The following is a 16020-nucleotide window of genomic DNA, read 5'->3' on the forward strand; positions in this document are numbered from 1 at the left end:
TTCTTTTAATCTGGTATGTATTGATCCTTAGCGATATCGATAACTATCGAGAAAAGCAGGCATGCTTCTTTAATTCTGTAATCACAATGAAAAGATACTTTGCATTGGGTAGGAACGTTTGTTTATATTTTGATAACAATCAATTAAAGCAGACAGATTGGTTTCCATCTGATATATATGGATACATCAATGTAAATATTGATGAGTGCCCATAAAAATAGCCGTATTTCTTTTAATCTGGTATGTACCCATCCTCATTAATGTCGATAACGACAGTGGTACCTTGGTTCCGGAAGTCCGTTCCGAAACCAAAGCGTTCCAAAACCAAGGTACACTGCTTTCCCATAGAAAGTCACGCAAAACGGATGAATCCGTTCCAGGCTTTTGAAAACAACCCCTAAAACCGCAACTTAACGTGGATTTTACTATCTAGCGAGACCATCGATCCATCAAACGAAAGCGAGAAACAATGTGCCGCACTATAAAAGAAACAAAACATTTCTGTATCAATAAAAACAGGCAATGAAAAGATGCTTCGAGCGGGGTACCAGCTTCCCACTACGAACTTTTGCGAAGAGAGATCTTGCAAAAAAACGTGGTTCCCAAAGTTGGAGCGGCGCTGCTTCGGAGAATCCCGATTTTTACGCGCGGCGCTTTTGCGCGCGGAAGGAAGGAAGGAAGGAATCTCCTGTGAGAGGAGGGGAAGAAGGAGGAGACCCCCGACCCTGCTGAGCGGGGACCCCCGGGGGTCTGTCGCGCCCCTCCCCGCGGCGTGGGTCCTGCGGGGCGCGCGCCTCCCCGGAACAAAGGGAGCGCGCGTGGGAGGCGGAGCGCGGAGGCGGAGGCATCGGCGGGCCGCCCCGGGCCGAGGCGGGGCTGGAGGCGGCCGGGCAGCGGCGGAGGCGCAGGGCCGGGGCAGAGGCGCTGCTGGCCGGCTCGGGCGTCGGCGGCCTCCCGAGGGAACAAAGGGCGCCCGGCCATGCCTCCTCCGGGACGCGCGCCCTGGACGCTGCTGCTGCTGCCGCTGTGCAGCCTCTGCGGGATCTGCACCCCGAGCCCGGACAGGAGGTGAGGGAAGCGGCGACCGAGAGACCCCGGGGGTCCCCAAGGCGCCCCGGCCCCGGGCTCCGGAGCGCGCGCAGAGAAGGAAGGAGGGGAGCGCGTGCAGAGTGCACAGGGGTTCCTGAGCGCGTGCAGAGTGACCTCTCGCTCGCCTCCGGGAAGCCCTTGCTGCAAAAGAAGCCAGGGGAGCTCTCCTGAACGTGTGCAGAGAGCCCAGGGGCTCTTGAGGATGTGCAGAGTGACCTCTTGCTCGCCTCTGGGAAGCCCTCGCTGCAAGAAGCAAGGGGAGCGCTCCCGAGCGCGTGCAGAGTGCACAGGGGTTCCTGAGCGCGTGCAAAGTGACCTCTTGCTCGCCTCCGGGAACCCTGGAGCAGGCAGAGGGGGAAGAGCCAAGAGGAGTGTTCCAGAGCATGTGCAGAGTGCCCAGGGGTTCCTGAGCGCGTGCAGAGTGACCTCTTCCTCTGCTCTGCGAATTCTTCAGGGGGAAGAACCAGGGAGGGGGGGCGTTCTGGGGCATGTGCAGAGAGCCTTCTTCCTTGCCTCTGGGAGGCTGCAGAGAGGAATGAGCCCAGGCTTTGTTCCTGATCATGTGCAGAGAGCCCTCTTCCTCGTCTCCCAAACGCAACTGGGCTGATTGTGGTTGTCAGCCGAGAGGAGCATCTTCCTGCCTCAGGTGCTGGGTGGAATTTGGCCGCATCCTGCCGACCCACGCAAAGGATGGGGGTCCAGGAAATGCCCCCCCAAGCCAAACTGCACCCTGGCCGGCCCAACAGAGCCCCTAACTTCCATGCACAACATTGCACCATTTTGGGGGGGTGCCGTATAATTTTGACTCCCGCTTTGCGTTCCCCAGCACCCTTCCTTTGCCCTAACGGGGTGTGGGAAAGGGCAGGGGACCCCCCCCCCATTTCCGAACTGGTCCGTTAGGACGGAACAGCTCTCCTCTCGCCCCCAATCTGACGGCCGGTTTCTGGGCCTCCCCAGCAGGGAGTGCTGTTTTCGCACTCGGATCCCCGCTGCCGGGCTTCCCTCTGAGGCAACCGTTACAGCAGGCTCATCCAGCGGCCCAGGCTCCCCTTAGGATTCCTAAATGGAGCCTCCAGAGACAGAGCCAGTCTATCTCAGAGGAGAGGAAGGCTTAATCCTCAAGGCTAGTTCTGACGCGTGGCTTTAAAGAGGCCAATTCACGGCGGACAAGGCTGCCCATGGCTATTACGCCCCAGTGTCCCAGAATCGTAGATTTGGAAAGGGACCCCCAGGGGTCATCCAGCCCAACCCGCTGCAAAAGCAGGAATCTCAGCTCAAGCGGCCATGGCTGATGGCCTTCCAACCTCTCTGCCCCCTCCCATCCCACATCTCTTGACCGTCAGAAAGTTCTTCCTGGTGTTGAGTCAGAATCGCCTTGCTTGTCGCTTACAGCCCTGGGTTCGAGTCCTACCTTCCGGCTCTTCCATATGAGATATCAGAAGGTGGCTCTGCTACCTCCTCCTAGCCTCTCCTCTTTTCCAGGCTAAACATCCCCAGCTCCTTCGACCGTTCCTCATCAGGCTTCCAGACCCTTGATCCTCTCGGTCTCCCTCCTCTGCCCACCTTCCAGCTTCTCAACATCCGTCTTCAATTGTGGTGCCCAGAACTGGACACAAGATTCCAGGTGGGGTCTGTCCAAGGCAGAATACCTTGGCGTTCATGACTCTCCTTCCTTGAAGGTTTTTAAGCGGAGGCCGGACGGTCCTCTGTCCGCGATGCTTTAGCTGAGATTCCTGCATTGCAGGGGCTTGGACTAGATGACCGCTGGGGGCCCCACGTCCAACTCTAAAATTCCATGATAGTCTAACCTCTGCATAAACGTCGCGCAAGAAAGCAAGACAAATACTCAAAATAGTCTGGCGTGAAAAGCCCCAAACCCGGTTCCATGGGTGATACTGAGTCAACTCCCTGGGACAGTTTATTGTTGTACATTGTTTCTAAATTTAGTGTTGTATGTTGTTTTATTTGTCTGTTTTAACCATATTTGCACAGCAATTTTTAACGTTGTGAGTGTCCTCTATTTCAGAGGCTTCTACTCTGCAGCCTCTTATAGTTTTATCTGCGAGTCTTTTAGTTCTTATGCTCTTACAGTTCTTTTAACTGCGTGTCTTTGTTGGTTTTTAGCTCTTATCTGTTTTAATTATTAGGTTTTTTATCCATCCATTATCTGTGCTGTATTTTATTCGGATGTTTTATGCCTGTTTCCTTGTCCTCATTTGCCCTAACAATTATCGGTCAAAAATCCCAACTGCTATTTTATCTATATGCTTTTCTTAATCCTGGTCTGTGACCGTAATAAAGTTCATTCATACTGTGTAATAAACCGGCCGTCCAGGAAGCAAGTCCTAAAGTTACAAAACTGGAAATCTCCCGTAAGCTGGACAAAACCAGCCAGTGATAGCTCAGCCGGTCGAGTGCAGGGCTCTTGGGGTTGAGGGTTCGAGCCTCACGTCGGGCGAAAGACCCTTACACTGTAAATATTTCCTCGGTTTTTTGCCCTCTGGCTGCCCCGCTAGACCGGTCGAGGTTTTGCAGATTTGAGCTTCTCATTGCTGCTTTCTTGATCTGGGCCGGTCCTGAGCGCTGCCTGTCGCCTGGGAGATCTCTTGCAATGAGATCTCCATGGCGATGGATCCCGCTGAGGGGGCAGGAGTGAGCAATGTTTGGAATTTGGAGGGGAGGAGGGAGAAAGGCAGCCTTCACTTCTCCCGGGGCGCCTGTTAACCTCCGGCGAAAGAGACCCGGCTGGCGAAGCGGAATTATGTTTCCAAAAGCGCATGACGCGAAGAGCTGCCTTGCACGAAGAAGGCCCATTGGGGATGGGATGGGCTGAGCAGCGGGGAGAGGGGCTGCGGAGGAGAATCACGACCGGAGAATTTGAATCGCATGTGTGCGCCGTACAATGTGCGGCATGTTACTGGTGGGTTTGGACCAAAAGACGCAGCACAAAAGGGGAAGGCAGCGAGGCGGGAGGAGGAAAGACGAGCGCTCGGGCAAAGGGGGAATAGTTAACTTTGGGGGGCTTCCCCAGGGCTGGCGGGTTTTCTTCTGTTTCCATGTATTCTGCCCCACTGATGACACAAATGCAATAAGGGTTAAGACTGGACCACCGTCTACATGCCATTCCGCTTTTTTAAGTTGTTCCCACCTGGAGGGGCTGGGAAGAGGGAACAGGGCTTTGTGAGCGGGGAGAATCGGTGGCAGAGAGAGTTCAGAATCAGAGGCAGGAGCAGAAGCAGGAGAGGAGAGAAGCCAAGAGGCAGAGAGCGGTTTCTTCCCCCTCCTGCAGCAAGAATCTCCCTTCCCTACTGGTCTCCCAGGGCCAAGAGCGGCATGAAAAGGCCGGAGGAGAGGTGGGCTTGCTGGCAGGCGCAGTCTCCGATTGCTTGGGGGAAAGCCCCGGAGAGAAAGGGGAGGGAAGGAACTTCAGTCTGGGCTGCTGGTTTTCTAGTGAAAGCCCTAAACAGCCTCGGCCCAGTAGACCTGAAGGAGCGTCTCCACCCCGGACACCGGGGTCCCTCCCTGTGAGAAGCGAGGTTACAGGGAAGCAGGCAGAGGGCCTTCTCGGTGGTGGTGCCCGCCCTGTGGAACGCCCTCCCATCAGATGTCAAGGAAATAAACAACTCTCTGACTTTTACAAGACATCTGAAGGCAGCTCTGTTTAGGGAAGTTTTTAATGTTTGATGCTTTACTGCAGTTTTAATATTCTGCTGGGTAAAGGGACCCCTGACCATTAGGTCCAGTCGTGGCCGACTCTGGGGTTGCAGTGCTCATCTCGCTTTATTGGCTGAGGGAGCCGGCGTCCAGCTTCCAGGTCATGTGGCCAGCAGGACTAAGCCGCTTCTGGCGAACCAGAGCAGCGCACGGAAACACCAGTTACCTTCCCGCCAGAGTGGTACCTATTGATCTACTTGCACTTTGACGTGCTTTCAAACTGCTAGGCTGGCAGGAGCAGGGACTGAGCAACGGGAGCTCACCCCGTCACTGCGGGGATTCGAACCGCCGACCTTACAGTCGGCAAGCCCTAGGCTCTGTGGTTTAACCCACAGCGCCACCCGCGTCCCAATTATTATTCTTATTATATGAGGATGGAACATGGAGCCTTCTGCCTGCCAGGCAGCAGTTCTGCCGCAGAGCCTTCTTCCAGAGCTGCCCCTTCTCACTTCCTTCCTCTCTCCCTCTTTTCCCCAGGGGCTACTTGGTGGCCGTGCCCTCGGTCTTCCGGGCAGGGGTAGTGGAAACCATCAGCGTGGTCATCTTCAACCCGGCCAAGGAGACGACAGTTCAGATCCAGCTGACGGTCAAGGGAGAGACAGTGGCGCGAGGGCACGGAACGGTTTTGGGTAGGCCCCCGTTTACGTACGTGCAAAGGGCGCCCGGGCACGGCTGGGCTTGAGGCCGGTGTGTCTGTGTGTGTTGAATATTGTAGTTAAATCTGGCGTGTTGGCACGATACGGTTCGGCTTTTTGAATCTTGCATTTTCTCTCTCTTTTTCTCTCCGGCGTTTTTGTAGGCAAAGGAACCATCAAGCTCAAGGTGAGTACAAACCGGGGGGTGGATTAAAAAACAAATGATTTTTTAAAAAATAAAAAATCGGGTTTTTTTTTTAAAAAAGTGGGTTTTTTAAAAATTTAAATCGGATTTTTAAAAAAAAAATAATTAAATTGGATTTTTAAAAATAAAATGCTTTCGGAGGAAATGCCTTTCTAAAGATTTTCTAAGTTACCGGTACATTGTAGCCCAAAGGTTGTTCATCAGGAAATGATTTGTTTTAAGTTTCTTATGTGCTAAAACTCAGGGTTTTTTTAATTGTTTAACTGCAACAGTTAACAAACATGGATACATATGCTATAATGTTATTTTTTCAGTTAAATAGTTACTAAGGAAATGATTGTTTTTCTCCTTCCAATAAAGTGCAGCAGAAAAGTTGTCAAAAATAAGCAGTTAACTCATGAAACCTCACCATTATTTCATAATTATGTGTCTATGTGTTTCTAAGAGTAGAACCAAATCTGTAATTTCTGATATAACTGCAAAAACTACTTATTATTCCAAAAACAAAGCCTTCATCCGGCTGTAAATATTAAGATTATACCAGCAAGAATAATGAACCTTTCTGTAAAAAAAAAAAAAAAAGATTTAAATCAAGTCTCACTGACTAGTGATTTAAATCGATTTGATTTCGATCAAATCCACCCTGATGCAAATTGGTTGGCAGAAAGAGCTCTTATAACCCCTGCATATAACCCCGGCAGATTCCAGTGGCAGCAGGTTCCGCAGGCTAACCACGCACTTACTTCCCCCCCGGCGCTATACCAGGGAGGGAGAAAGCACATCTGATTTTATAAACTCCTGGCCTTCTCTCTGTCCTGGGTGCTGCAGCTGAGATTCACGATTCTAAGCTTCGGCGGTGCCTGGCGCGGCGCTATAACTCCCATTTGCCTTCCCGACCAGGTGCCCCCGGGGCTACGGGGCCAGGCTCACCTCAAGGTTTGGGGCAACCGCCACTTGGCGGAAGAGGGCTACATTTTCCACAACCACACCACGGTCACCATCGACAGCAAAGGCGCCTCCGTCTTCATCCAGACCGACAAACCTGTCTACAAGCCGAAGCAGAAAGGTGGGCGATTGCTCTTTCGTGGGGGGATGTTCAGGGGGGCAGGAGAGGATATATTGCTTATTAATATCCGCCAGCTCTCCAATTCCACAATTCGTGAGTGCTCCTTTCCTTCTCTCCCTCTCTCTCGATTTCTTTTAAAATTCAGTTTTACGTTATACAATTAAATTCAAACATGAACCGCCAACATTTAGGATGCCCTGAACCCATAGACTTCCCTCCATGGTTTCCATTCTGATCAGCCTTTTATCTGTTGCGTCTTATCATTTCTCCGTTTTACTTAAAACCATCCCTTTTCTTTATCACCCTAATTTTTAATACGTCGCAAGTGTCCCTAAAACCCTGCCAAAGTTTTTAGCTGTTTACAGTGCAGCTTGTAGATTTCCCCCATTCCTAATTAAATTTCCTCTCTTCCTGGTTTCTGATTTCCTCCTCTCCTTCTCTGTTTCTAGTGCTCATCAACTTGTTCACCGTCAACCCGGACTTGCGGCCCGTCGATGAGAAGGTGAGGAAGGGGCTGTAATAATATATATTTATCCTGGGCTCGTTTCCTCTGGGGTCTTCCAGGAGAAGGACCTGGCCAGGCTGGGGGCCTGTGGAACTCCCCGCCACCTGAGGCAACCACCAACTTTTATGGCTTTAAAAAAGGACCTGGCAAAACGACAGAGGAGAGGCTCTTCCTACACTCCCAGGGCAAAAGGGCCGTAGCTCGGCGGCTAGAGCAGCTGCTGGGCATGCGTAAGGTTTTGGCTGGGGGGGGGGTGTATTTCCCGGCTGGAAATCCTGCAGAGGCGCTGCTGCCGGTCAGTGTAGGCTGCCCTGAGTTCAAGGGTACTAAGCGATGTCCTAAGTTCCTATTTAATTCAGCCCTCTTTTTGTTGAAAACCATGAGGGCTAAAATCTTACTTAATGGCTCTTAATGGTAGGACAGCTGCTGGGCATGCAGAAGGCCCCATTTAATTCATCCCTTTTTAAAAAAACAACAACAATGAGGACTAGCCTCTTACTTTGTTTTTAATGGCTCTCCGTCCGAACGCCTGGGAAGCTGCTGCCTGTCCGTGCAGGCATTACTAGCTGACCCAAGAACTAAATAAAAGCTTTTTTGGGTTAAGTTTCATGCAGGATTCCAAGTGAGTAACTCGTCCCTCTTTTCCCCCTTCCAGGTTGAAGCCTACATTGTGGTGAGTACCGGCTTGGTTCTCAAACTGAATCCGTTCCAAAACCAAAGCGTTCCAAAGCCAAGGCGCGCTGCTTTCCCATAGAAAGCAATGCAAAACGGATTAATCCATCGCAGACTTTTAAAAACAACCCCTTAAAATAGTAACTTAACATGAATTTTACTCTCTAACGAGACCATCGAGACCATTGATCCATAAAATGAAAGCAATAATCAATGCACTGTACTATAAAATAAACAAGACGGTATTGCAGATGATAAAAATAAAAATTAATTTTCTCCCTTACCTGCACTGATGACGGTCATTGTTTGGATGGGGGGCTTTTATCTATTTCCACAATCAATCAATCAGTCGCTGAACTGGGTTCCACACAGTCACAAAATGAACCGAAAAAGCCTCAGAAACAAAAAGGCAAAATAAAGAGCAAAAACAAAAGTGCCAAATACTGTATTATTATTATTATTATTATTATTATTATTATTATTATTATTATTGAATTAAATTATCTCTCTCCAGGATCCTCGTGGGTCTCGGATGATCGAATGGAACAACCTAAAGCCAGTTTGTTGCGGTGAGTCTGGAGGGAGCGGCAATGGGGTGCCCGTCCCCCCGAAAAGGAGAAAAGAGAAATAGAGGCCAAACCTTTTTCTCCCCCTCTTTTGCTGGAAGTGACCCAGCGCCTTTTCGGCTGACCGTCCCCTCTTTTCTCTGCCAACCAACTCTTTCATGACTTTCCAAATCTAATAAATCTGTATTTTTAAAATTTTCTCCATTCCCTGACCCAGCCAATACGAGAGGCTTCATAATATAATTTCACATCTGGCAAGGAGAAGCCTCCTCTATCTTTAATATCTGTTAATAACTTATATTTTATTCTCGGCTTCTCACCCCGGCCGCAGGCGTCCTCAACGTCAGCTTCCCTCTGTCTGACCAGCCTGTCTTCGGAGAGTGGCTCATTTTTGCCGCCTTGCAGGGCCAGGTGTACAACAAGACCTTCGAAGTCCAGAAGTATGGTGAGATTTTGGCGCAGCGGCTGGTGGAATTGCTGGGGGGGGGGGCAGAGCCTTCTTTTCTTATTTTATATATATTGTTTTTACTAATTCTCCAATCTTTCGAAGCATCGATTGGCTTTTATTATTATTATTTTAATCATGCAAAGTTTCTCCTGTCTGTCACCAAATATCGCCGGAACAGAGTTTCCGGATACCCAATCTTCATCAGCCAATCTTGATCAATTCTTCACCAGCCAGGCTTATGAGAATTAATACGATCCAGCTCCATTTCTTAACAAGCTGAAATTACAATATAGACTGCGTCTGTATAAAATAAAATGCATAATATGTACAGCTAAAATACACACCCAAACATGCATGGAAGCAGATAGGAACGCTGTAGAAAATATACTCTGGATCAGTGTTCATGCGATACTGTGGTCACTGGTGCTGGTAACAAATTGTAAAGCACATAATATACTTTCATAATATAATTTCAGCCACAGGTGAAACTAATATACTGTAAGGGGAATAAAAGACATCAATAGGAGTATAGCATCTAGATGAAGGGAAGTAATAGTGCCACTGTATTCTGCTCTGGTCAGACCTCACCTGGAGTACTGTGTCCAGTTCTGGGCACCACAGTTCAAGAAGGACACTGACAAACTGGAACGTGTCCAGAGGAGGGCAACCAAAATGGTCCAAGGCCTGGAAACGATGCCTTATGAGGAACGGCTAAGGGAGCTGGGCATGTTTAGCCTGGAGAAGAGGAGGTTAAGGGGTGATATGATAGCCATGTTCAAATATATAAAAGGATGTCACATAGAGGAGGGAGAAAGGTTGTTTTCTGCTGCTCCAGAGAAGCGGACATGGAGCAATGGATCCAAACTACAAGAAAGAAGATTCCACCTAAACATGAGGAAGAACTTCCTGACAGTAAGAGCTGTTCGACAGTGGAATTTGCTGCCAAGGAGTGTGGTGGAGTCTCCTACTTTGGAGGTCTTTAAGCAGAGGCTTGACAACCATATGTCAGGAGTGCTCTGATGGTGTTTCCTGCTTGGCAGGGGGTTGGACTCGATGGCCCTTGGGGTCTCTTCCAAATCTAGGATTCTAGGATTCTATGAACATTCCCAGCAAGAATGCCAGGTGCAAACAGTCCCCCACCCAGTCAGTGGATCATGGCAGATCATGCAATTAAATAAAACAATGACAATCTAACCCATCATCATCCATATTATTGGATATTTCGGTATTTGTAGCGGAACTCGTTTATTCTAATAGGAGTTCTGGTTTCTCAACCAGATTTTGCAAATATCCTTTAAACACCTTCCAGTCCTTGTCGTATCTCCTCTTTTGAGATCCTTCTGACTTCTCCCATTGTAATACTCCAATAATTTGGCAAGCCACTCTGTTTTGGTCGGTCTTGTACCACTTTCCCAGTTTTTAGGAGTGGGAAATCTAACCCAGAATTCAGTCCCCACGGATGAACAGAGTTGAGCAAGGGAAAAGGCTGCTTCGGTCCCATTAAGGAGGGGGTCTCAAGAGACCGGCCTGGGAGACCCCCCCTTGGGCCTGACCCCCTTTGCAGAGGGGATTTCGGGACGCCCCCCTGTTGGCAGCGGTCAACCTCTCCCCCCCTCCTCTCCCCCACCAGTTTTACCCAAATTTGAGGTGCGCATCGACCCGCCGCGCTACATCCAGGACCTCGGCGCATGTGAGAAAGCGACCGTCCACGCCAGGTGAGTATAGGGACGGGGGGGGGGATGTACATTTGGGAACCTTGGCTGGCTGTGGGGGGGGGCAGAGGGTCCAGAGGCGAGGGCCGGATTGGGGCCCCCTCTCTGAAGCCGCTCCTTTTCCCTCAGGTACACTTTTGGGAAGCCAGTCGCTGGCCGTCTGGCCGTCAACATGACGGTCAACGGAGTCGGCTACTACAAGCATGAGTCCGGCCACCCGGTCCTCAAAACCATGGAGGTGAGCGGTCAAGGGGGTGATGGACAGCGGCTTGAGGAACGGCGGCTGGAACCTTTTCTGCCCATTCCGTAACTCTCTCTCTCGCTCTCTCTCTTTTTTAAAAGTATTATAATTATAATTCTGCGCGGAATATTTTTCATTTTCATCTCTTCATCCCCCTGCTGCGATCCAGAGCTCTCGGCGTCGGCGCTTTCGATTTCTGCACACAAAGGGAAATCTCAGTGTGTCACAACTAAGGCAAAGGGAGATCTAGCCTTCTGCCATAATAATAATAATAATAGTAATAATAATAATTATTATTATTATTATTTATACCCTGCCCATCTGGCTGCGTTTCCCATTAGCGCCAGGCAGATACCCCAAATTCCCTTCTGGGATCTTCCCATGGTGCCAGCTTTGACTTCCAGCAGCCTCCCCGGGGCGTGGGCTAGGGAATGCCCCCCGCAGACCCCAGAGAGGCGCTGCTGTCGGCCAGTGTGGGCGACCCTGCGCTCCCTCCCTCCCTCAGATCGACGGTTCTGCGGATTTCGACGTGTGCGTGAGTGACATGATGCCGGCCGACGTCCCTGAGCATTTCCGCGGCACCGTGAGCATCTGGGCGACGGTCACGGGGGCCGACGGCAGCCGCCAGGTCACCTTCGACGACTCCACCCCGGTCCAGAAGCAGCTGGTCGACATCAAGTACAGCCGGGGGACACCGAAACACTTCAAGCCGGGCCTGCCGTACAGGGCGAAGGTGAGTGCTGAGCGTCATTCCCGGAATACAGCAGTCCTAAGACATCCAGAAGATGGGACGCGGGTGGGTTAAACCACAGAGCCTAGGGCGGCGGTTCGAATCCCCGCAATGACGGGGTGAGCTCCCGTTGCTCGGTCCCTGCTCCTGCCAACCTAGCAGTTCGAAAGCACACCAGTGCAAGTAGATAAATAGGTACCGCTCCGGCGGGAAGGTAAACGGCGTTTCCGTGCGCTGCTCTGGTTCGCCAGAAGCGGCTTAGTCCTGCTGGCCACATGACCCGGAAGCTGTACGCCGGCTCCCTCGGCCAGTAAAGTGAGATGAGCGCCGCAACCCCAGAGTCGGCCACGACTGGCCCTAATGGTCAGGGGTCCCTTTACCTTTACCTTAGGATATCCAGAATGAATGAATTCATCTTTATTTGCATCAGCCGTTGGCCACAGCAATAAAATAACAATACGATATACCAGGCATAGGCAAACTCGGCCCTCCAGATGTTCTGGGACTACAACTCCCATCATCCCTAGCTAACAGGACCAGTGGTCAGGGATGATGGGAACTGTAGTCCCAAAACATCTGGGGGGCTGAGTTTGCCTATGCCTGCAGTAGTACCTTGGTTCTCAAACTTAATCCGTTCCGGAAGTCCGTTCCAAAACCAAGGCGCGCTTTTCCATAGAAAGGAATGCAAAATGGATTAATCCGTTCCAGACTTTTAAAATCAACCCCTAAAACAGTCATTTGAAATGAATTTTACTATCTAGCGAGGCTATCAATCCATAAAATGAAAGCAATCATCAGTGTGCCGTACTATAAAATAAATAAGGCAGTATTGTAGATGATAAAAATAAAAAATATTATTTTTTCTGACATGCACTGATGACAGTCATGATTTGGATGGGGGGGCTTTTGTCCATTTCCACAGTCACACAATCAATCAATCAATCAATCAATCAGTAGCTGAACTGGGTTTCGCAGAGTCACAAAAACAAATGAACCGAAAAAGCCTCAAAAACGCAAAATAAGGAGCAAAAGCAAAAGCGCCAAACTTAATCCGTTCCGGAAGTCCATTTGGCTTCTGAAATGTTCGGAAACCGAGGCGCGGCTTCTGATTGGCGCAGGCACCCCGGAAACAATAGCCGACAGCTGTGTCGGACGTCCGGCTTCTAAAATGCGTTCGAAAACCAGAACACTTCCTTCTGGGTTTTCGGCATTTGGGAACCAAGGCGTTTGAGAACCAAGGTCCCACTGTATTCCTAAACCCCCACGCCTCCTCTCCGATCAGCTGCTTAGCTAAACAACCTGCAGGTTCTTAGTTTCCTGTTTTGCGGTAATTTATTTTATTTTTTTAATTTTCCACTTTGGGGCTGGGGGCATCCCTCCCCAAGCTTCTCCCCACGCGCCGTAGTGGCTGGATCCGTCTCCTCCCGCCTCTCCTTCTCTCCCCCCGCCAGGTGGAAGTCACGTACCCTGACGGGAGCCCTGCGGACGGCGTGAGGGTCCGGGTCAAGGCTGAGCTCACCCCCAAGGACAACATCTACACCAGCGAGTTGGTGTCGCACGGCGGATCGGTGGAGTTCGAAATCCCCTCCATCCCCTCGGCTGCCCAGTACGTCTGGCTGGAGGTGGGTGAGAGCCACGGATGTGGCTGGGGGGCTTGGGAGACCCCCACCAGGGGGCCGGCAGAGCGGGAGACTCATATCTCTGGGGCAGGGGGCTGGATGATCCCGGGGGGGGATCCCTCCTTTTAAAAAAAATACCGTATTTTTCCTTGTAATAATAATAATAAAAATAATTTTTATTTATACCCCGCCCTCCCCAGCCAAGACCCGGCTCAGGGCGGCTGACTCCAGGTAGAAAAACGATGGATTAAAAGACAACTGAAAAACAATATAACGTTAAAATGCAGCCTCGTTTCAGTAGAAACGCAAATCAAAAACTTTTTGGGGATGAAAACGTCAAATCTAGTCTTGTATAAGGCTATATTCCCCCCCCCAGTTTTTTTTAAGCTTAAAATTGGGCGTCTTCTTATACACGGAATGTTGCCATTATTCTTAATTTGGGGCTCAAAAAACATAGGCGGGAAAATATGGTATATTTGTCTCGGGGAGGGGGTCCCTTCTATGATTCTAAGAGGCGAGGGGGTGGGAACGGATCACAGCCTGACCTCCCTCTCTCTCCCCCCCCCCAGACCAAAGTCACAGCCCTGGGAGGGGCGTCCGCCGGGGACCAGTACCTTCCCAGTTTCCTCTCCATCAGCGGCTGGTATTCCCCCAGCAAGTGCTACATCCAACTTCAGATGCCGGAACGGCCTTTCCAGGTGAGCCTCTCCCCAGTTGCCAAGGTTGGGGGGCTGGGGGGATTGGTTAGGGACCCCCCTCGATGGCCCTCCTCCACTTGGAGCCACTCATCTCCTGGCATGGGGGGCGCTGTGGGTTAAACCACAGAGCCTAGGACTTGCCAATCAGAAGGTCGGCGGTTCGAATCCCCGCAATGACGGGGTGAGCTCCCATTGCTCGGTCCCTGCTCCTGCCCACCTAGCAGTTCGAAAGCACAAAGTGCAAGTAGATAAATAGGTACCACTCCGGTGGTAGGGTAAATGGCGTTTCCGTGCGCTGCTCTGATTCGCCAGAAGCGGCTTTGTCCTGCTGGCCACATGACCTGGAAGCTGTACGCCGGCTCCCTCGGCCAGTAAAGCGAGATGAGCGCCGCAACCCCAGAGTCGGACATGACTGGACCTAATGGTCAGGGGTACCATTACATTAAAGGGGAATTACCGGGAAACTTATTTTAGAGACTTAAACAAGCCTGGCAACTACCTTATCCGCTGTATACGTTTAAAATGGGAATGATATTCTGCTCAATTGTAGAACTTGTTAACACAAGTCGGGAAGGATATAATTAAACAATATATCCTCTCTTGCCTGCCTGAACATTCCCACAGTCACGATCTAAGCATGATCCCTGGGTAGGAACATAAACAGTGTTTTTGGGGGGCGTCTTTGGGGATCTCTGACCCCGATATCCCTCAAATCCCTTCTCTCTCCCCAGGTGGGCGAGGAGGCGTCCGTCGTGCTGAAGTCCACCTGCCCCTGCAATTTCACCCTCTACTATGAGGTGGTTTCGCGAGGGAACATCGTCCTCTCGGGGGTGCAGCCCTCGGACGTCACCCGACAAAGGAGCAAGAGGGATGTGCTTGGGAGCGGAGGCGTCACCCACGTCCCAGGCACGGCTTTGCGGCAGGGCCGTCTTGCCCATAGGCGCAAGGGGTGTGGGGCACCTGGGCGCTGGGCTCTCAGGGGCGCCAGGCCAAGAGTCCGGGGCCCGAGAGTTGAGTCAGGGAAGAGGCACAAGTTCGGGGGCGACCGAGACGCTGAGGCAGCTGGCCGACTCCACCCTTCTGCCGCCTGGGACGGGGCAAACTCGGGGTGCCAGGCAGATATTTGCACCCCGGCGCCATGTATCCTTAAAATGCCCTGATTTGCAGTTCGGTATCGGGCAGGGGGGAGTTTCCGGCCGTGCCCCCCTCTCTCTCTTTTTCAAAATAATTTTTATTAAGTTTTGCAAGCAAAACGATTGGTGCCAGTTCAGTGCAGATGGCAAGTGCCCAGTTGTGTCAGGCTCAGAGGTGTCTAGGGGGCATCGGAGGGTCTCTGTGGGAAAAAGACTCCCCCTGGGGGTCTCTCTGCCGGGGGCCCATCTCCTGGGTGCCCCAGGGAGCTGGGGGAATGTGTAGCATGGGGGGGTTGGTCTAGATGGCCCTCGGGGGCTCCCTTCCAAGTCTGTGGTTCTGCAAAGGAACCCCAAAGGTCTTGGGGGTCTAAGGGACCCGGTTCGTCCAGGGCCTTGCAAATCAACACGTTTAATTTGACGGCATCGTCCGGATGCAACATTGCTGCCTTTCCACTCCCTCCCCTTAGGGCCGACGGCCCCTCCTGCGCCCGAGATGAACACCTGCGTCACCTCGGTCCGCTTCTCCGTGACCCCCAAGATGGCCCCCCTGGGACGCCTCCTCGCCTACTACGTCCGGGAAGACGGGGAAGGGGTCACCGACAGCCTGCAGTTTGCTGTCAAGCCCTCCTTTGAGAACCAGGTAGCGGCCGTGGGCGGCCATGCAGGTGGGGGCTCTGGGGTGGATGGGGCTTCTTCATCTCCTCCTCCTCTTTCTCCTTCACCCTTTTCTCCTTCTCCTTTCCTTCTCCTCCTTCAACATCTCTTTCATTGCCTTCTCCTTCCCACTGTGTCCTCCTCCTTCTGTTCCTCCTCCATCTCCTCCTCCATCATCTCCTCCATCATCCTTTTCTTCTTCTCTTTTCTCATCTTCTCCTTCTTCTTCATCTCCTCCTCTTTCTTCTCTTTCTTTTCCTTCTTTATCATCTCCTTCACAACCTTCTCTTTCTCCTTTCCTTCAACATCTCCTCCACCTCCTGTTTCTCCTTC

General features: G+C 51.3%; 1 protein-coding gene across 1 annotated transcript in view; it reads left to right on the forward strand.

Annotated features, from left to right (window-relative positions):
* The first annotated feature begins 887 nt into the window (after positions 1-887).
* CPAMD8 (C3 and PZP like alpha-2-macroglobulin domain containing 8) overlaps positions 888-16020 on the forward strand; it is a 41500-nt gene continuing 26367 nt past the window's right edge. The window contains exons 1-15 of the mRNA XM_081177576.1: positions 888-1068; positions 5281-5432; positions 5603-5625; positions 6544-6709; positions 7159-7211; positions 7870-7887; positions 8401-8455; positions 8784-8897; positions 10531-10615; positions 10742-10850; positions 11359-11586; positions 13035-13205; positions 13772-13900; positions 14632-14806; positions 15501-15673. Of these exons, the coding sequence (XP_081033702.1) occupies positions 980-1068; positions 5281-5432; positions 5603-5625; positions 6544-6709; positions 7159-7211; positions 7870-7887; positions 8401-8455; positions 8784-8897; positions 10531-10615; positions 10742-10850; positions 11359-11586; positions 13035-13205; positions 13772-13900; positions 14632-14806; positions 15501-15673 (1740 nt within the window). The 5' untranslated portion in view covers positions 888-979. The remainder of the gene's footprint in view (positions 1069-5280; positions 5433-5602; positions 5626-6543; positions 6710-7158; positions 7212-7869; positions 7888-8400; positions 8456-8783; positions 8898-10530; positions 10616-10741; positions 10851-11358; positions 11587-13034; positions 13206-13771; positions 13901-14631; positions 14807-15500; positions 15674-16020) is intronic.

Source organism: Podarcis bocagei, assembly GCF_964188305.1.
Source record: "Podarcis bocagei genome assembly, chromosome: 18".
Taxonomy (NCBI): Eukaryota; Metazoa; Chordata; class Lepidosauria; order Squamata; family Lacertidae; genus Podarcis; species Podarcis bocagei.